This window comes from Rhopalosiphum padi, chromosome 3 (genome assembly GCF_020882245.1).
Source record: "Rhopalosiphum padi isolate XX-2018 chromosome 3, ASM2088224v1, whole genome shotgun sequence".
Lineage (NCBI taxonomy): Eukaryota > Metazoa > Arthropoda > Insecta > Hemiptera > Aphididae > Rhopalosiphum > Rhopalosiphum padi.
Window position 1 is genome coordinate 55,832,903 of NC_083599.1, and position 22,626 is coordinate 55,855,528.

Consider the following 22,626-nt stretch of genomic DNA (forward strand, 5'->3'; position numbering starts at 1 on the left):
ATTATGTAAATCTTAGACGTATAATATAATAATAATTGTATCTGGGTTCGCCCGTTTAAATAAATAAATACCATAACTTAATTACAAATAATTTGTAATTTTATCAATAATAACTATACAATTACTTTTAATTATGAATTAAAATAATTTTTATTTTATAAATATTTTCCTGATAAGTTTAAAAAAAATCCATAACAACTTTTATAAAAAAAATGATACACCTAAATTCTATTCTTATTTTTTGAAAGAGCTACTAGAATATTTGGGTAAACTTATAGCCACCAAGCCCCCCCTCCCATATTTGCTCTACTGTTTAAACAGTGTAGTTTCACGGATAATTTGCGAAATAGGTTTTTGTAGTCATATCAATACGACTTATTACATAATATTGCCGGATACGAATGGTAAACGAACATTTTCGTTGGATCCGGGACAACAAATCTCACAAACTAGTCAACGTATTTCGAGTATTTTGACAGTGCTTAATACGTATGTCTTCATTTAGCTAATGTCTAATCCAATAAACCTGTCAATCGCCAGGGCCACCGATTTTATTTTATTTATGGGAGTCTGCCAACGAAAAAATTAAATGTTATTATTTCTATATTAAAACTGTGATTTTATTATTATTAATTAATATATTAGATACATAAATATATACTACAATGAAAGTTGACATAACTGATATCTCGCTTAACGAAAAAAATTATAAAATCTCGGAAAAATGATAGGTACCTATTGGCTATGTCAATATATTTAATATAATATGGACACAGAGATGATTAATATTTCTCCCCGATGCTTTCATAACAGACAACAATCTTAGTAAATATGGGTTACGACCGATTACATTCTAAATCACCAATAATGAAAAAGTTAATTGCGCAAACTTATAATTATTTATGTGTGTGTCTAATTAACTATTAAATATGTATGTATGTGTGCACTTATATTTAATATAATGTATTTATTAATATATATTATCGGTTTTTTCAATATTTTTTAATATTTTCATTGAATTTATACGTATATACCTAAATGTCTTTTATTAAAATAGTATTAAAGTCTGTCTACAACAAACACTTGTTTATGAAGGAAATTGTTGATGTTCTCGTGATGTCCGTTTAACATACAGGTTTCACCTATACGTAGTATAAAATATTATGTCGGCTTCATAAACCAAAGTTCTATGTTTTTGAGTTGACTCTTTAAAACGATTAGGGTCCAGAATTTAAGTTGAACTTGAGTCTTATATTCATATTATTATTTAGTACATCTATAGGTTAAGAGAGAAAAAATTAATTTTTTTTAAAAATAATAAATATGCATAGTATATGTATGAAAATCAATGAAATACGCAGTATTTTTCCTAGAATTAACAAAATATGCACAAAAAAAATCATTACAATTTTTATTATTCTCCTCGTTTAAATATCTGAGTTCGTTCTAATTTTAATTTCAAATATATCTGTAAAAAAAAAATGTGCTTATATATTTTAAGATTTTTTGATGTTTGAATAAATTATTTATGAGGAACCGTGATTAAATTTTCAAGTTTTTTATAAAAAAATCTAATATTTTAATTATCTATAAATACTAAATAGCATAAAAAGAGGCAAAATATTTTAAAATTATATGATCCATAGAAAATAATAATATAAAAATTTGGTGAAAAATTAATATATTTACCGTAATTCATTTCTGAATCAGAACAAAATGAGAAAATTGGTTTTACGTAAACATTTCATTTTTTTCTCAAATTTTTATTTTATATTTTTCCCATTAAAGTACAGGGAATTTTTACTTTTGACTCCTAATCAACCACTAGATTCACTTAATTATAACAATAGATATTAAGTTGAATATTAACGTATCTATTTGTATTACTATATAAAACACTTAATTATAAATCGCTAAGCTCAGAATCTAAAAACTTGCATAATATTATATGGGTGCACGCAAACAGTGGCCGAAGAACAAAATAAATTTGAATTAATAATTCCGACGCGTATTATTATCATGCCCGCAGTATTATAACTCTACATCGTGTCGTGTGCCTACTATACCGTATACATAATGTAATCGGAGCGAAACAACGAGATTTGTCCAAAACGAAAGAGTATAAACATAGTTTTATTATTCATAGTAATATTATGTAAATCCGTCGTCCGAGTTTCCGATATATAGGCATAGTCAGTGCATAATATAATATTATACTCGTGTATCGGACGACATCACAAATATTAGGATATACGCCACACGGTGCCGGTAAATACCATTTTAATCAAAAACCTACGATGTTTGTTTTTAATCCTAACCATAATTTTGAATGTCACATTAAAACCACAGTATATAGTATATCCATATAGCAGGTATTATCCGGCTATGGGAATGTTCTCGTGTTGAAAATAAAAAAAAATCCGATAAATTATATGTTCTGAGCACAGATTAATAGTGATGATTAATATATACTTAAATTACTACCTCTGCGATCCGCCCCGCAACACAAGCCGAGCGCGCGTATGTCAGTCATCTAGAATCTAGATTGATTACATTACGCGATTCGTAAATAGGTTCTGCTTGCAACGGGATAACATTAATCTAAATTTTAATGGTTGTTAATCATCATTTTTTTATTATATTATAATATGTTATAAGACACTAATATTTTGTTGATATTATTTAAAAAGCTATATATCTAGTGATGATCAAACTAAGATCAAGACCAAGCCTACGGCAGTCAGTCCTATTTTCATTTTGAAATACTCGGATATTTGTGATAATTGATTATATAGGTATAGCGGTTATACTAGGTTATACAACTTCTGAAAATGACTTTTTAAATTCTAGCCCAAACTAACCGTCAAGTCTTCATATTTTAAATAAAAAATAAATTATCAAAATCTGACTTTTCGTAAAATGTACGAATTTTTCCCGTATGGTAAGTTCTTATACTTAAAACTAATAACGCGTCGGATCTGCCACACACAATCGATTTTTAAAGGATTTGATATTGATAATATTTTAAAGACATTTTGAAAAAAATTAAAATTTTATATCTTAAATAAGTGTGTAGTTAATACTATTGTTGGTCGTTAGTCGTTACTCGTTACACAAACACAATACAAGATTTTATAAATATAAGAATTGTTTAAATAAACAGTTAGTAAAACCTACAAATGGAATTTGACTCGAAAAAATCGGTATTTAAAGTTTGGTTATATCCGACGATAACTAATTAATAATAAATTATACGTAATTTTTTTGATTGTTCTGGTTTATTGATTTTGGTTTATTTAAATAGTAATTTTAATCACTATAATTTATTTAACGCGTAAAAAAAAGTCTCCTGAAGAAACGCAAAAGAGTAGTCATATTGTACATTTTGCTCCGTTCCAAACCCACGTATAGAAGGAAATTTCGAGTAACGACGAAGAATAAAAATCGGTTATTTACAGGCGCACGAATATTCTTATTCGACCGGTTAGCCGTGTCAACTCGACGTGTTAACATTAATGCATTTGTGCGGGTTTATCCAAGTGAATTACCTACTGTCGACAGATTTCGGCAAACAAATACAGTTGTATACCTACATTACGCAATATTTTTTGAGTGAATAATATATAACGACCGTTTTTTAAATTACGCATAATTATGTATGCATTTATATTCAACTGCGCGTACTTATATAGAATATTAGTTTGAATTAATATTTATTTATTATTATTTCAATAAATTCCTGCATAATAGATAATGCATTATTATAAACAAATTTCGTGACGAAAAACGTAATTAGCACAGGTCTTATTTCATTTTATTGTTTTAAGTTGAACTGAATAAAAAGATTCAATCAAAAGTCCATTTTTATTTGAAAATATGTATATAGCAAGTTCTGTTAATCCTTCCGCAATGAAAACTACAAATAATAGATATAGGTATAATCTAACCTTTATAATAACCATTGCAGGTTTTTCATTTCGTTAATTCCAACATGAATTATTAAGAAAAAACAATAATTTATATAGTAAGCACTCCTCGTGTCTCATATATTTTTATGACATGAATTTAGACCTTGCCAGTTATTTATACAGATGTTAGACGGCGAAAATGTAACGACAGCGCACAGGTTTCTCGATTCAACCAAAAGTGTACCTTTCCGTTTTCCATTTACTAGTGTAATACTCACTAGCCATAAATTTATCTTATCTTTTTCCCCAATAATCTTTATCACTATTTCCACCAAATGAAATATTAACCGATTTTACATTTCTAGTAAAAAAAATGTCTATACTATTAAGAGCTTATACTCAGTTATGTACAGCAAGTTTATTTAAAATACTTGTCATATAAAATATAGGTATTGAATTACTGTACAATATTAAATAGTTTAATACACAAATATTACTAAATTAAATAAACATATTATGGAATATAATTAAAATTATTTTTATATACTTAATGAATAATTTATTAAGCAATAATAAGTACGATATATACGATATATATATATATGTACATCCTGGAACGGAAGACGAAATTGTAAATCGATCGGATACATACGTATTACCGACCAGTTCGTTGTATATATTATATATATATAACCATTTTTTATTGTCTTTATTCGATTGACACACGACTTTGATACTAGTAAAAAGTTGCCTAATATTCTTACTTACTATGTAAAAATGATTTTATTAAAATTTATAGTTAACTGTTTTTTAATATTTTAATGTATTTAAATAAACTTTCTTTGTAGTAGCTTTTTAATTGTATATATATATATATATATTGTTTCCCCGAAACGTGAAATCAGTCAATACCTTTTTTGGTGGAAACATGTTAAGCCCGTAACGACGGCAGGTGGATAAAATATTACTACCTAGGTATGGGCCTATGACCTAAATCTCAATTATTGTATTGTGTAGTGTTAGCATAAGTACTAACGTTCAGTACAATTGTACAATATGTACAAACATAAATCTTGTAAAGATATCTATCTTAAATCACCGAATAACGAGTACCAAAAAACAATACAAATCTAAACTGGACAATTACTATTGAGGTCACAAGGTTACCGAGTTACAAAATTGTACTGCTCAATCATTTTTGGATTGGTTAAGACGATGCCAGCGTAGTATTTGTGATCTCTCTCTAACCCACGCGCAACATAGCAAATTGTACGTTCACAATAATGACTATAACGTCTATAACCATATTAATTTCTCAAATTAAAGTGAAATGACCTCTTATAAAATTTAAAGTTAAGAACATTAGCTAAGGCATCTCATAAGCGTTATATTATATTTTTATTTTAAAGCGAGTTATGAGTTTTTTAAGATGTATAAACAGTTAACAATTTTAAAATACTCATAACTCACTTTAAAATATAATAAAACGCTTATGAGATGCCCTAGATAATGTTCTTAACTTTAAATTTTATAAGAGGTCATTTCTCTTTAATTTGAGAAATTAATATGGTTATAATAATTATTGTGAACGTAAAATTTGCTATATTACGCGTAGGTTAGAGAGAGATAATAAATACTACGCTGGCATCCTCTTAAATATCTCTAAGACATTGTTAAACACAATGATGAACTCGTGAAAATCACGTCATTGCCAAACATACATGTGCCTATTAGTAATTGATTCTAAATAATATTATAATAAATAATACATTTTTCCAGATTTAATTTGAAATTATGAAAATGCAACTAAAACCAACCGACAACAAAGTAAAATGTACAATAATTATAGTTACTAACTTCTATAACATATTATTTTTATTTGAAAATAAATATTTTACCAGTCAAAATAAGGTCACATATTACATAATAAAGGTATTGTAAGGTCACATTCCTTTATTCACTGTTTTGTGTTTATCTGCAAGTACCTACTACATTATACGAACTATACGTACAGAAATTAAAAACAGTTTTAATTTTTTTCAGGCAACGCGTACGGCGGCGGCGTGCCTATTTAGGTATGTTATGATTAACTAATGAATTTTTTTTTTCGGAGTACTTGAAAGTAGCTTATTAGGAATAGTGAACAGTCACTGCAGGTTAGTGGTTTCGTGGAAGCTGTTGCCGTCACGGTGATTGTTTCGAGTTACAATAAAATCAAGTAATTTGCGCAGCTTTGTGGCTATATTGCACACTGTCGAATTAGGAATCCAGCAAGAGCGCTAGTCACAGTCCAGTCTTCGCACCGGACTATTTTATTATTATTATTTTTTTTATTCCTCAGACTTCATAATAATATTATCATACCGACAGCAGCAACATCAGCTGTCAACGACCCGTAGTGTACGTCGTCGCAATATACATATATAAACGAGTGTAATGTGTGACGGTTTTGCGGTGTTACCGGTTACGCTGAGCGGACGTGTTAGACAAAATTATATGGTTAACATTTATCAAGAATCAGAATTATAATATTATTATCTATAGATTTAACGATTTTCAATTAATTATTAAATAAATTTGTTGATAGGTACCTATATAAATATACTTATACATGCGTCAATATATTATAATATAATAATAAATTGAAAATATGTTTTATTAGCTATACAAAGTTAATTTCAGATTACGATTTATTTCACAAATTACTTTATGGCATGAAAATATTCAACGTCAAATAATAGAAAATTGGAAAAGTATTGTTTTATTTATTTTACTATCGGCAGCGCCATGTATGCCAACTTTTCTACATATTTAATTATATTTATTTCATTATTTTGAAATTTCGTCATCACTGAACTTATACATTTTTCTTCATCTAATATTTCCCGACATCTATTATTTAAATTTAAATTACGCATTATTATATATTATATACATTACACTTTATACTTGTTTCTAGGACATCGCCTAATTGAAAAATATTAGGACTTGAAGAGTAAAACATGCTATTCAGTTTGTAATGGAATGGTTCACAAACATTGGTTGTACGCATTGTAGAATTAGAATTAGCTCAATTAGATGGTGGAAATAAACTGTTAACCATCACAAAAGAAAAGTCAAAAATAAAGTTTAAGTTGTGCACATAAGTGCATCGTGCTTGATAAATTAACTTATGGCTATACGGCATGCAATTTGAACATACACCTTTAAGAGATGGCTGCAATTCGGATGCAGCCTTTTAAGTGTGCCCATAAAAAAGACATGGCCCGAATGCGTCAAACATTAAAATGATCTTCTTACAATGTATACTATTTAGTATTTAAACAATGTGCATTCGACAGGGAACAACCTAGACTACACGCCAAAGATTTTAATATATTATTTTCATTTAAGCTGTCAATTTAAAATTGTAATATATTATTTTTGTTATTTCTAATAATTGCATTATAAATTAGTTTTTGGATGATGATTTTTATCAATGCCATCATTGACGTCATTATAATCTCCACGTAATCAAATCTTGTAAATTTATACGATTTTGTAATAATCTAATATTTTTTTTGGTAAAATATAATTTGAATATCAATTCAATTTGTTTGTTGTTTGTATAATTATTAATTGTACCTAAATGCAGTTGAGCTGTACAAAGAAAATATCAGTAATCACATAGTGGATGCACATGAACAATTAAAAAGGTACAATTTTGAAAACAAGACGCATTCGAGCATAGTCCGACGCATAAATTAATATAGTATTATAATAAAACAATTATGTAATACAACAGTGGCATTATAACGGTATAAATATGGAGAGGGGAGCTTCGTATATCCTCCTGAAACATATTTTAGAAAAACGCATAAATATGCCAAATAATCATAAAACCTCTAAATATGCAAAATAAAACTTCACATACTTAACCACCGTACCTTAAAATGGATTTCTATGTCACCTAGCATTAAACAAGACTTGGCAAGATTGATATGCAAATGCCTGGACGCACGAGCCCTGCACATCAGCAACGGCGTATAACCCCATATCAATATGCATATGCAATTTTAAATATTATGTAATTATTTGGTTCTACGTGTGCTTAAATTGGTAAAATGTATATAAAAATGTTGTCCCCGCCCACGAACATGACCAAATTATGCCACTGATATTATATACAATAATCATGTCAACCTGTACTGATAGTACCTCGAGTAGGTATAATATATTATTATTACTAATCCAACGAGTTTATACAATGCGCATATTGCAGTTCATCAATTTTAAACTATGTATTTATAATAATATTTATAAATTCGGGTCGTTGGTCAATCATAAAGTGCAATAACGCATTATACGGTTTGGATTCCCTTACCTGACGTCGTCGGTTACGCGTGCAGGCGGCGGCGGCGGTGGCGGCGACAACGGTTGCTGATCGTCTGTGCAGATCTCGGCCTCGGTCTTGGTGTACGTGTCCTGTCTGGTCAACACTTTCCGGTTGAGTTCGGGCGTGGCGGGCTTGAGACGGGGTATCTTGGACGTGACCGGCGGCGACGTCGCGTCCGCGGCAGCGACCGGCGTGTAATGGTGGAACGAATTGCTCCGCCGGCCGATCGTTGCGTAATTGGTCCGGGTGGCCGCGGCTTCCGTTGGATTAACCCGGGCGGCCGTGGCTTCCGTTTGCGTGGTGCGACTATGGCCGCTGCGGTCGTCTCTGCAGGCATCCGTCTGAGTGGCGCGCGTCACCGGCACGGCGGCAGGTTTCGCGTCCGTCGTCACATCGGCCGAACATCCGACGTGCTTGAGCGTCGGTTTCGCGACCACGCTGGCGTCGTACGTCCGCGGCCTAGCCGTCACGCCTACCGCGACTGTCCTGACGGCCGGCGGCCTGGAGGACTGCGTGCCAACGTTTGCCGTCGTTGGTGCAGCCGTCACGGTGACCACAGCTGCCGCAGCCGCTACGGTGGCCGGCTGGACGTCAGTGACCACCGCGGTCTGAGTGCACGCCACTGAGGTGGCTGGCTTTACGGCGTCCTTGGTCTGGGTGTGCGCCGCTATTGTGGCCGGCTTGGTGGCGGCGTCCGTCTGGGTGTGCACGGCCGCCCCGGACGGAGGCCGTTCCGTCATCGTAGACGTGCTCACGGACGTAGCCGACGGTGTCGTTACTCCCACGTCCCGGCACATGGGCACACAGTTGACGCCAACCTCTTTGGTGGAAACGGCTGTGCGTCTGTTAGCCGGAAGCGCCGACAGGGACCATCCGCCACCGACTAGAAATGAATAATTATATATATAAATTAAGGATATAATATTAATATCCTGGATTAGTTATTAGGCCGAAGTCTGGCGTAATGCTAAGTGTTAGGTGGGGGAGTACCGCGTATTCTTTTTTTTAACTGAAAACCAAAAAAAAGTTCGAGTCGTCATATTGGATTCTAAGCGGGTATAAAATGTTTATGACGAAATCGACATTTTATCAACTTTTTGAGTCGAGTTCAGATCATTGAGTAAGACTACAGTGTCGACAAAAACCTATAATATAGAGAACGCCATCACAAGCAAGTGTTTATGCCGTCCTACAAACATACAATACATTTTCTTCAGCAGTTTTGTGTTGTTATTACTTTAAACATTAGAGAGATTTGATCTATTATCAAATTTAAAGGTTAGAAAAATATCTATATTTCTCATAAAATTTTTATAATATTTACATTTTTAAGCAAATTCAGAATAGGTACCTAACAATCTTGACTCGTTGCTTAACAGCTATAACATCGTAAAAAGTTAACAGTTATAGAGAAAACTCGGACAATGTTGTTACCCAATGTTACTTTAAATTTTGGTAATAGGTAAAATTTGCTCTAACGATTAAAGCTTACTGCACAAAATTAGAACCACAGTACGCAAAATATACATTTACTATGTTTTACGTTTGAAAAAGAGAAAAAACACATGCAGATGCGACGATCAACGACTAAAGTGATTAACATAAATTACATTATTATCCAATTAAAACATTAATTATATATTTTGTTGAACATTTATCAAAAAAAACATAAATACGTATTTATGGGTGGTAAAATTTTCCGATTTTTTTTCTATAGGACTTATAAGTTATAGGCAAGTATACAAAACTTCGATATTTATATGATTTTAAATTTGTACTATGACATTTGATACGAGATTTTTTTAGGAATTGGTACTTATAATTAGTTTAATTTCGGTATATTTCAAAGGAATGTGAAAATATAGTCTACGCGTAAGAAGAAAATTTTCCAAGGACTCGATATATATTTTATTATATACTATTTTACGGCAGGATCGTACGATGAGTTATTGTCTCGTGTATACGTCAAACTTTTTTTAATTGTTTTAAAACGTAATAACAGATAGACACACACGCGTGAGCGCGCGTCGCTGCGACCTACTCGTTTATCCACAAACGGCTAATGCGATTCTGCGTGTTTACATGTGTATACTGAAAAATTGAAAAAAAATATATACCATACTCGGAGCGTAGTCCCGAGACACGTTGTGCTTTGTCCCGTGTTAATTATTTATAGTCATCTTGCCTACCACCGTGATGTTATATTATATGCTGCGACGTTCGTGCTCTGAGGACGCGTGATCCGTAAGCGTGCAGCTTCCCTTCCCACACCTCTCCCATTGTAGGTACCTATTATATTTTGAAGCATAATATACAGTCGATCGTTCGTTCTATCCGTTTTTGAAAACCACTAACCCAACGACCGTCGCGCCAATTTACATATCATACTATAATTATATAGTATACTTACTATTGTCTATTATATATATATATATTTAAATTTCATAATATAAATCTTGGATTTTGTACTGTATATATATTAGCAACTACCAAAGCATAACAATGTCAAATCAAGTTTAAAATGTAGCAAAATTCGTCAAAATGAATATTATTTTAGAATTCTAGGTGATGAATGTATAGGTTTTAAACCTTGGTATGTTTTATTTTTTTGTGCCTGTCATTATATTTTATATTAATAATAAAAATTCTTAGAGTTTTGGCTTTGAGGCTGGTTTTTGGCAGCAAATTGAATTTATTTAGTACTTTAGGGAGTTAAAAGTAGTATATACAGTGCATGGGATTTTTCAAAGCAACCGTGAAAAATATAAAAAAAATATGAAAAAACAGAAAGTACCACATTTTGACAAAATCTATTCTTTTTGTTGTAAATCAAAAAATGAATAACTATAGAGATTTCAAAATGTTCAACAAATATTAATGTTACCATTAAATAAATAATATGATTTTCAAAATATTTAGTTTATGTTTTATGTATGATAACATTTTTGATTTTAAGTAAAACGTACGCTTGAAAATGTAATAAGTGGTTCCACGGAATACTTGTACCTTGTACATATATTCCAATTAAAATGTATCAAAAATACATAATTATATTGGTTTTATAATAGACATTAAAGAGCCACAAATCTTAGATATTTGAAACATTTCAATATTACTTAAATTATTATTTTATATACATAATGGCATTTTCAAAATATTTAGACTTGTTTTAAGCTATTTATACACATTCAAAATGTTTTTTTTGTAGACATCGTAAATATTTTAATTCACGACAAATGCCACATGCCAATGATTAAATAAGTATATAAAAAACATTTTTACAAAGAAATTTTTTTTTTGCAAATTTAGGTTAATTTTTCGTTTGAATAATTTATTAGAATTATTTTTCTATTATAAATAATTCAGTGGATTTTTTTCTAAAAATAAATCTAATTCAAAATTCGAACCAGTAGTTTTTCAATTATTAAAAAAGTTTACAAATTATACATCTTGATAGAATAATATTAATTACTAAAAATTCATAATAGTCCGTATATCTTTCAAACCTACCCTCATAAACATTTTACCTTTATGCACAAACTTAAATAACTCAAAAACAACTATTTCGAATTTTGATTTTAATACGTCAACATTTTCAGAAACAAATATTCGATTAATTATGTATAATAGAAAATCACCCACTTTTTGGAGTTTATATTTGAAAAACAGAAGTTTGTATCTTCATAGAACACTTCTTCAGTAGTATAAAAACCTCATGAATTTAAAAATGTGGTATAGGTTCCTATGACTGTATTTTGAATAACTGCATTATTAGATTAAAAAAGGGGTGAGTGTGCTCGATTAATCACCCTATATAAAATTTAAAAATCGAAATATTAACTTAACTTCACCAAATCATAATATTAAAATAATAATGGGAATAAACTAATAATTACTCAATAAAATGAAAATAAATGCGTAAACCTTAAACACTTCTAAAGCAAGAACTAAAACTACATATTATATTGCGATCGGATAAAATTACAAAACGATTTTTTTTTTTATTCGTGTTTAAATTTTACGTAGTCGATAACCATATGTTAAGTAATTGCCAATTTAAAAATCCTCGCCTATAAAAAAAAAAATATAATCTATAATTTACTATCAACCATACATTAGGTATATTATTTAAAAAAAATGTCCCGACAATACACTTTTAAATCATTAATAATTTATTAGTTTTCAACTATAGGTACCTATAAATTATAATCATTTATTAATTATATTTTCAAACTGTTTTATTATATTATCATAAGATATTTAGTTCTTGTATATAATATGTTCTTTCTTTTTGTTATGCTTTATTAATAATGTTAAGTATTTATTTTATTTTTGCGATAAGAATACTATAATATAATTATCAATAACAATACCAACCATAAATGTCCATCAGCTATTAAATCTTTAATATTAACATATACGTATTGGCTATTACTTATACATTATGCACATATAGACCATTGGACCATATTATAGTGCTTAAGGGCTGAGTGCCAGAGCTATCAAACATCACGTTCCTAATTCTTAAAATAATTAAGATTATTTTAACCTATTAAACAAATAACTATTTAATATAGGTACGTAAATGTAAATTTATTTATTTTTTTTTTTCGTAGCAAATATTTTAAAAAATATTCGAAATTAATATCAATAAAAAACATACGATAGGTTTAAGAAAAATTAATTTATTACTTCCAAATAAATATGTAAGAATGAAAATATAGTTATAAATTAATATTAATAATCATAAGATGTTATGCTATTTTATTGGAAATGAATTTATTAATAAATAATATTGTTAGCATTAATCTTGTGTGGGGGGCGTAATTACATCCGGTGATATTATACTATTATATTAGGATGGCCTTCAAGACCTAAAATCCTATTCAAATTGCGTAGGCATAGTAATTTCGGCAAGTGTACAACTTTGCCATGCAAATCCAAACCTAGCCCATCTAGGTATTAAAAACGTGTATTTGTGCGAAAACACTTACCTGTTGCATATTTGTTTGTGTTCTCCGACTTCTTGTGTTTGTCTAATTCAGAGGATAAGCGTTGTTTCTCCAAATTCAACGAGGAAACCTGTGCCTGTTTTGTACACACAATACAATTGACAATATTTAATATTTTATTATGTATATTATATTTCTTTAAGGCATCACCTACACGTCCTACATATAAATATGTAAATTATACGCACCTCTTTAAAACCCAAAACAAAATAACTTATAACATATATGTAAAAATAATAATCAGTTATATAACTGTGAATGTATCTCACACATGCCCGAATTTGTATTTCGATTTTATTAAATGTGATATTATTATTATTATTGTATTTTATACTCGACACGTTAGAAATATAATATTGGACATTGTTTATGTAAGAAATTTACTGAAAATACTTCGCAACACGAAATATCCAATTACTTTCATCAATGTTAGCAAACAGATTGAAATATTTTTTTTTTATATATAAATGTGTCAATTAAAAATAATTTTGTTTGACAGTGTGGAATCGTTTTAAAATTTATTCTGCTCATAAAGTATATCACGCTAGAAATACGCTAAATTTGAAATTGTATCCCTGTATGCAATCGGAGACCTTTGTTTTCCAACGACACGCAACAAACCCGTCATCGATTTGTTCTACTTGTTAACATATTCGTTGTTCTCACGACAACTAATTTTAATAATAACGTGTAATTAAAGTGTATCGATAGTAATTATGGATTAAATAATAGATATTACCTTAAGCATAGGCACCAGTTTAACTTGTTCTTCTAAATCTTTAATAATCTCCAAGCTCTTCACCATTTGTTCCCTGATGAGCTATGAACACCGTGGTTTTAAATACATTAGTGTTATTTCGTACAAATGCGTAATTTTTAAGTAAAAATTTACTTGGAGTTCGTTATAAGTGTTTAGAGACCGATGCATGGACTGATCAGGCTTGGTGGAATAACCACTACTGCCAGTTGTATTGCTCTCAAAGCTACTATCGAGCTTATTGAAATTCGATTCATCACCTTCAACTAAAATTCAAATTTCCAATAACAAATTGCTTCATAGACATTCGATCCTGTATTATTACATACCCAAGTTTTGATTGGAAAATCCTCTAGGTGGCGGAACAATAGAGTTTGACTGAAACGCCAACTCAAGGGTTTCCTCAAAGTCCATTAAAGCTCTATCCAGAGAGTCTTGCACGTCCGGGGACGCTCTCGTAACAGCCTCGGAATTCTTAATAAAACAATTTTATATAAATATTTATTTTTTTAAAGTAAATGTAAAATATACGTCGTATCTGTTTAAAACAAAATTCAAGTGAAAACAAATAAATTGATTACGTCTATAAAAACAATGATAGCATTAATAATTACAATTAATTAACTATAAAAACTATACACAGATTTAAATACAATTTAAATTGTTAAAAATAATAACTTCAGTTGAAACGAAATAGATAAAATGTAATCAATTTTTTATACAATTATTTATGTAAATCACTATTAAACGTTTTAAAAATAATTATTTCAGAATTAATTTAAAAAAAACATAATATTTGCTAAATTACTTTATAATTATAGACATTTATTTTAAACTAAATGTTAGATAGGTAAATATAAAGCTACATATTATTCAAATGCTACTTCTACAATACCATAGATTTTGAGTGAATACAGTTTAAACATTGAAAACTGCAATGATAATTAATAATGTTTCATACAGCAAAAAACTTATTATTGAGTTTAAATTACTTGTATTTTACCACCGTTTGAAAATATTTTTTTCTTTTAACTTCGCACCTTTAGGTACTATATTGTAGGTAATAGTCAAATATAAATATTTATATTTAGTTTAGCTTTTATTTTATAACAAAAATTTATTATTATACTTAAGTTAATTCTTTGATTATAATATTATAAATGAAATATATAAAGTATTAATGTAATGATTATGATGTATAAACTAAAAATATAAATTACACAATCATACTCGTTCACTATATAAACTTAAAGAATCTGATCAAAAAAAGACAATTTATCGGTTAATTAAATTAAATTAAATCAATGGTGTTATTATTTTTATTTTTTTAAAGTATTTTGTCTATATTACCACTTTTTTTTAAATTTAAAATGTATGCTTCAAAACACTTATAACGTATAATCATTATGTATGCCATTATGTACCATTATGTATGTTCCATAACAACCAATTAGAAATTTGATCTATATTGTATTTTATATATTTTATTATAGGTCATTATAAATATATTATTTTTCACCAATTGCTCATATTAAAATGACAGTATTTAAATAGAAGTAAAATTATTTAAAATTTACTTATAATTTTATAATCGATCATTTCTCTCTATTTTGTGGTAATAAAGTTACCAGCTTAAAATACTGTATTATTTCATTATTTTGAATCACAGTTAATAAAAGTTAATAGTTAATTATACCTCTACATTTATCTATTCAAAAATTGTAAGATAAATTAATTTTTTTAATTTAATTTGTACTTTTAAAAATGAAGATTTAATATTTTAAAATAAAGTTTTACCTATATACATGCATTCAATCTTCAAACATACCTACAATACATAAACCATATAGGCGTATCGCGTAAGGTATGTTAAAACATTTAATCGTTCAGTTAAATGTAAATATAATCATATTTTTATACGTGAAAATTAAATTTTTTAAAAATATGTCGTTTTACAAATATTAATTATATTATATTATATTATTTTTTTATTATAAATTCATAATAAACCGATTTCCCTTAATATTTGAATAAAATACGTCAATTTACCTGCATTACAATTAAATGTTTAGAATAATTTACCCACCCACAATAAATACCTAATGCTGGGCAAAATTAGCGAAACGAGAAAAAGTTCAACAGTCATTGTATCTGTATCCAATAAAAGTCCCACCTCTTTCCACAAATATGTAGCAATATTTCAATACAGTATTCCCATATCCTATACATAATTCTAAATAGGTATTTTTATACTGTATGAGCTATATATATATATATATATAATATGTTATATCTATAGCCATATCCCGTAGGTACCATTTTAACGGAATCTCTATGTTATCATATTTGTTCTACTCTTTGAATTATTGTTACATAATAATACACTATCCGGTACTGTACTTATATGTCACGTACCAGATGTTTGCCGTTTAAGTTTTCATCGCTCAATCCTAACAGCGATTCCATTGACTTGAGCTGTCTCCGACGGTCCGGTACTCTCCCGTCGGTAATAGTGGAGATCCGGTGCCTCTTAACTGGTGAAAGAGGGCGGATCCTATGGTGGTAATCAAACTCCGGGTAACCTCGGTCATGGTTACCGTTTGACCGCAGCCAGTCTTGTATTTGAAAAGTATCGTCTGCGTGGGGGCAAAAACAATTAAAACCGGTTAAAAAAAATATATAAAGGAAAATAAAAGAGAACGAACGCCGAGATGACTCGACGGGAGAGAGAGAGTAACAATAATAATAATGGTCACGGATTGCTGGGCACTTCAACTTCAAAACGGATGGACGCTAAGACATACGGAATGCGTCTTATGTACTCACGTAAAACTGGTCTTCACAACGTTCGTCCTTTACGATGTTACGTTATGCTCGTGTAAATGCTATTTCTAACTAGATCCAATGATATTATATACAAACATGATAACCAAATTGCACTTCACTACACACAGTTTTTCTCGAATCATTTGTGCAATTTGTAAGCTGCCTCATGTGTTTTATATTACATTAGGTATTTTTAGCTCGTCAATATAATTTTTATAATGACATTTGCGTTATATATTATAGTTATGATAGTTATACTATTGATTTTTTTTTTTATTAATACATACTTAAAGCAATAGTGCAGGTTTTATACTAATCGAGATATAAAATAGTATATACTATATATATATTATATTGTAATCCAAGTATCCTAATCCTAATACTAAAAAAGCTAGAAATAATTAATTTAATTTAAAACTCTACAATGTATACAGCCGAAAGTAACAGACCATAAAAAACGAATTGTCGAGTAGTTGCCATACATTTATATTGTTGATCTACGAGACCGTAGAAATGGGTAATTTAAATCGTTCCGTTGGTTGAATATTTGTGAATTTAAAAATAACTACATTTGCGCTTCTAATAGATCTGAACTAGATAAATAAGTACCTACACATTCAGACATATTATAATCAAGGGCATAAGACATATATAGTAAATATACTGTCATTAATACGGTAAACTTCTTCTTTAAGCTACAATATACACGTCGTTGGATAGTTGAGATGAGAAACGACAATAAGGAGAGATGACTTTCTTTCCCGGTCGTAGAGTCAAGGACAATTATTATTCGGACTAATTTGACAATGAATTCTCCTAAAGCAAAATCGGTGGTTAGGCAAGTACCTGTTTGGACAGTGTGTGTGCCATTTGGCTTAAACGTTTTTCGATCGATACCTAACTCAAAAACATTTATTATGCATTGTAGTTCGTTATTAATTTTGTATTGTTAGGTACCTAATCTTAAAACAAATTTGAAAGTCATAACAGAAAACTATAGAACAATAATTTTGCTTTTTAGTAGGTACGAGGTTTTTAGTGTACCAAGTTATTTAATTATTTTGATTGATCACTATAATGGATATTTTAAATTTGAATTCAATTATAAATCAATGTGTATATTCTATAACTATTTTTAAAGATATTTTATTATTTATTTTATATGACTATAAACAATTTATAAAAATAATAATTATTGGATAACCTATAAGTAAATATCAACGTAGGTTTAAATGGTTTAAAATTAGTCTAAATATTTTGTGAATTGAATTGAGTAATAAAATAATATAGTAATGGAAAAATGTGTATTACAACAGAATAACTATAATCGTTTTGGAGTAAATTATATTATAGATTATACAAGCTTTAATTAGAATTAAAAATTTTATGAATTGTTAACTATAAAATACTTTTCAAATTTTCAAGATTTTCAGCAAATGATATCTAAACTTGAGTTTTAAAAATTAATAATTAATATAAGAAATATCGAAATAAATGGCCAAGATTTTCACTTGCAAAAAAAATAATACATATATTAAACATAAATAAAAAAATCGAATATTTTTCAAATATCTATAAATAGCAAGAAAATATAAAAAATAATTTTTAAATAATATCCAGTTTACAAAATGATTAATATTTCAAAATGTTTATTGAAAATGTTAGATATCTATGGTTAAATGATCATAAAATACGACGGAAAAAAAACAAAATTTTGAAAACATTCTGCTCTTTTTGTTGGTTTTTTTTATAATTATTTTTAAAATTATTGAGAATATATTAATTTAAACAAAAAGTTCTAACTATATCAAATTGTCTACCAGAAAGTGATTTCAAAGTTGATTTTTTTTTTAATTCAACGTTCAAACGTTCAAAAAATCAAAAATATTAAAAATGTAATAAATATAATTGGACAATAATGTAAACAAATAGTTAAATTATGAATATAAAAGCATAATTCTCTATCACTATGTAATTTTAATTTAAAAGGTAAGGATTTAGAAAAAACGTTAAGTTAATATTTATGTAAGAATACCTGAATATACGAACATGTCTTAAAAAAAACTTAAATATTACCTATTGATATACTGTATTATTGCATAGTAAATATAATATTTTTTAACGCGTATTTATTATTTCGTTGTAATATGGACTTAATGATTCTTTCTCTAGTAAACACTCGTTATCTCTATAATATATAAGTAGACAGGAAATAAAGTTTTTAAAATATTTTTATTTTTTTGAATGACGGCACATTTTTAATTTTATACTCCAAAGTGGAATATTATATAGGAAGTTTGATTTTTAAAATCCAATTTAGTATGAGTTATAAAAGTTTTATTAAACCCTTTGATGAGCGCCAAATGGAATCAAAATATCGGTTAGCTTCTCCATACTTCTAAATTTTAAGTAGTTAAATAATTTTTTTTTTACCACATTTAAAAATGCCATCCTTAAGAATTAATATCAAATATATTTAATAATAAGTTATAAAAACAAAATAAATTATATAATACTTTGGTACAATGTATAATATTTATACGGTCATTCAAATTGTGGCTCATAATATATTATAACTTATAACTTATAAAGTTAGGTTAAATTACATAATATGTGTTTATAGGAACTACACAACATTTATTAAGTTTGAACGACAATGATTAATAACAATTAATAACATTAACTGAAATTTTATAATAAATCTATCGGTAACAAACGAATTAATAGGATATAGACAATTAAAGTTCATAAAGTAATAATAAAAATAAATATTATGTAATGTGTGTATAATATATAATTATTACAGATCAGTGATCACGAACGTTATTATTACGTATAGCAGAGCATCTGTTCGAGATATACACATCACAACTATATCGTATTTTACAAGGTATATATTATATAAGTAATTTAAGAAGAAATTAAAAGTATGCAGTCAATTTATTTTACATTTTATTATGATTTGTTAAATGAAATAAATTAAATTAAAACGATTTTATACTTTATGTAATTTTACTTGACGTCGTACTTTAAAAGTAATATGTAATAATACTAATAACTAAATTGGTTACAGAAATATAACTTCTAATAATCAGAATTATATAAAATTATTACTACACTTGATACCTATAATTAACCGCAGTTTATTTATGAGGGTGTCATTTAATAACTAATTTATTGTTTATCTAGTAATAGTAATATCATCTTCACACATGGATTCAAAACATTTTTGTGTGGGTAGAGCATTCATTTTTTTTGTACATATTCTTACATTTTTTATTATTAAAAATGTATAATAATGTTTGTATCAAGAAATAAAAACAAAGCGATAAAATTACGGATTTAACAATATAATAACATATCAGTTCACTATTTTCTACTCGAACAACTGTTTTTCAGCTACATATATTGCATTAATTTTTTGACTTGCAGGATAATATATTCATGTATTGAATATAACATAGATTCTATTTATCAAAACGAAAGTGTCACTTTCTTATAAAATGCGGTTATATTATTATATATTATTTAGCTTACGAATAATAGATGTGATTATTCGTTAGATAAGTGTGATTATTAAAACAGAAAACAGTAAGATATTGAGATACGTATTATATAATATTCAAATAATTTGATTGGATAACAATTATAAAGAAATAATAATAATAAATGTTTAATAATAAATATTATATACGTATATAATATTACAGTATTAATTTTATTTACTTATTTTTTATACATTTCTACTTCAAAGTGGACATATATCTTTTAAAGCTTTAACAAATATTAAATAAATTATTATTAATTTTAAAATATGCATTCAAATCGGAAGTATTATATTATATTAAACATTTTTATCAGTTATACATATTTTATAACAATAATTAATTCATTTTAATATATTATACTTTATACTTTAAAATCCATTTTAAATAGTATTTTTTTAAAACACGTAATGATACAATTAAATTTTTCTTAACATTTATAAATCGCTTACTATAACTAAATCACAGTATAAGTATAATGCAATAGGCCAATAGGGTATCAATTTTTTATGGTCCAACAGTTTATATTGTTTATAAACTTATAATTTTCACGACAATGCAGTCGTTGTTAAATAAACTCAATAAGTGGCCAATTTAATTTGATTGATAATTTTTAATCTTTATGAAAAGTAAAGTTATTTTTTGCTAAATTCTTAATTACTATTAATATTTAAATATGAAATATTCACTTTACAAATTTCAAGCTTAATTGTAATTAAATTTAATACTAACTCTTTATAACCATGAAAACGTAACTATCACATTATTAAAATCTATAAAATGTATAGGTTTTTCTCTAATTTCTAATTCTAAAATAATAATTGATTTCTATAAATTTATAAAATGAAATAAACCAGTTCCTACACGAAATTAATGTCGAAACACAATGTGGATAACAAATTTGAAATGTTCCGGAAACGATCGACCCATATGCCAATATTAATAGTATAAATATTAGGTATCTGTGTATAGTGTCGGTAAAAACAGCATAAAATTCCCAAGAAATTACTCGTATAAGATAATCGAGTGAAGATATTATCAAATAAAAGTAATATTTTAAGATAACCGTTGTTAAACTTAATATTTCTATCGTAAACAGGAATAATATTGACTGTTTGCAAATTATTTTCAGATTATCAATTTACTTAAAAAATGGACAATAGATTATTGGTAATATTCTACATAATATAGTGCTGTCTTAATAGTTTAGACGTTTAGTCAACAAATGTAAAGCAATATGATGGTTAAATGGTTTTTACTTAAAATGTCACGTCTTTAAAAATTAAAAGTTAAAATTACCTATTTGATAGAATCAATATACAGACAAAATATTATACCTCCTAAAATAAAATATACACCTAATTAATAAATTTAGTACAAATTAAAAAAATTAAATAAGATACTAAAACATGAGTATTAATGCACATTCATTTATGGATGTGTTTAAGCTCATATAATATAATAGCTTATAATTTAAGTGTTCACAAGAGCTGTCATTGAACTGAAATCGAAATGATTAAAAAAAATATTCACTTAGACATACAACAACATTGTTTTCAAGTGTATTTTACATAAGTTTATTTATGTCAATTACAATGAGAAAGATTAAGCACCACGCCTATTTTCAGTATGTATTCAAAATTAGTTTCAACAACATAGCATTTATAAGGACATACGAAGATGTATTTATCACTTTTGTACTAAACTAATAACTTTAATTGTATGCATTAGAAAAAAACTTTCGTTAGGTATACTGATTTAAATATTTAATTTTTTGGTGTAGTACAAAAATGTACCTAAAATAAATAGGTAACCTTAAAGATAATTGTATTAATGTAATAAATATGCAGTTGTAACTTACTTTAAAAACTTAAATTATCACGATGGTACACGTCAGAATAAATAAAATTGATTTATACCATGTATGATCTTAACTATATTTTTATATAGTATCTTTGAAAGTAAATAATATTCTTTAAAACATAATTAGGTATGTATTGATTTCCAAACTCATGTGAATAACAAATTTTTATTTAAATCAAATAAGTAGGTACATTTGTTAATTTTAACAAATAAAAATGAAATTGCTTAGCCAATAACAGAATAAACTATTTGTAATGTTATATTTTTATATATTATATGTACCTTGTACCTATCTAATGGTATTTTATATTACACAAAATTTCCCAAATATGAAATAATA

The 22,626-nt window shown here is 27.7% G+C and overlaps 1 protein-coding gene across 2 annotated transcripts in view; it reads right to left on the reverse strand.

Moving 5' to 3' along the window:
* Positions 1 to 22,626, reverse strand: part of LOC132924493 (KN motif and ankyrin repeat domain-containing protein 2) — a 46,750-nt gene that overhangs the window by 18,535 nt on the left and 5,589 nt on the right. For both annotated transcript variants that reach the window (XM_060988847.1, XM_060988848.1), the window contains exons 2-7: positions 16,468 to 16,688; positions 14,382 to 14,526; positions 14,188 to 14,318; positions 14,035 to 14,115; positions 13,278 to 13,371; positions 8,272 to 9,166 (exon numbers count right to left, since the gene is read on the reverse strand). In XM_060988847.1, the coding sequence (XP_060844830.1) occupies positions 8,272 to 9,166; positions 13,278 to 13,371; positions 14,035 to 14,115; positions 14,188 to 14,318; positions 14,382 to 14,526; positions 16,468 to 16,688 (1,567 nt within the window). The remainder of the gene's footprint in view (positions 1 to 8,271; positions 9,167 to 13,277; positions 13,372 to 14,034; positions 14,116 to 14,187; positions 14,319 to 14,381; positions 14,527 to 16,467; positions 16,689 to 22,626) is intronic.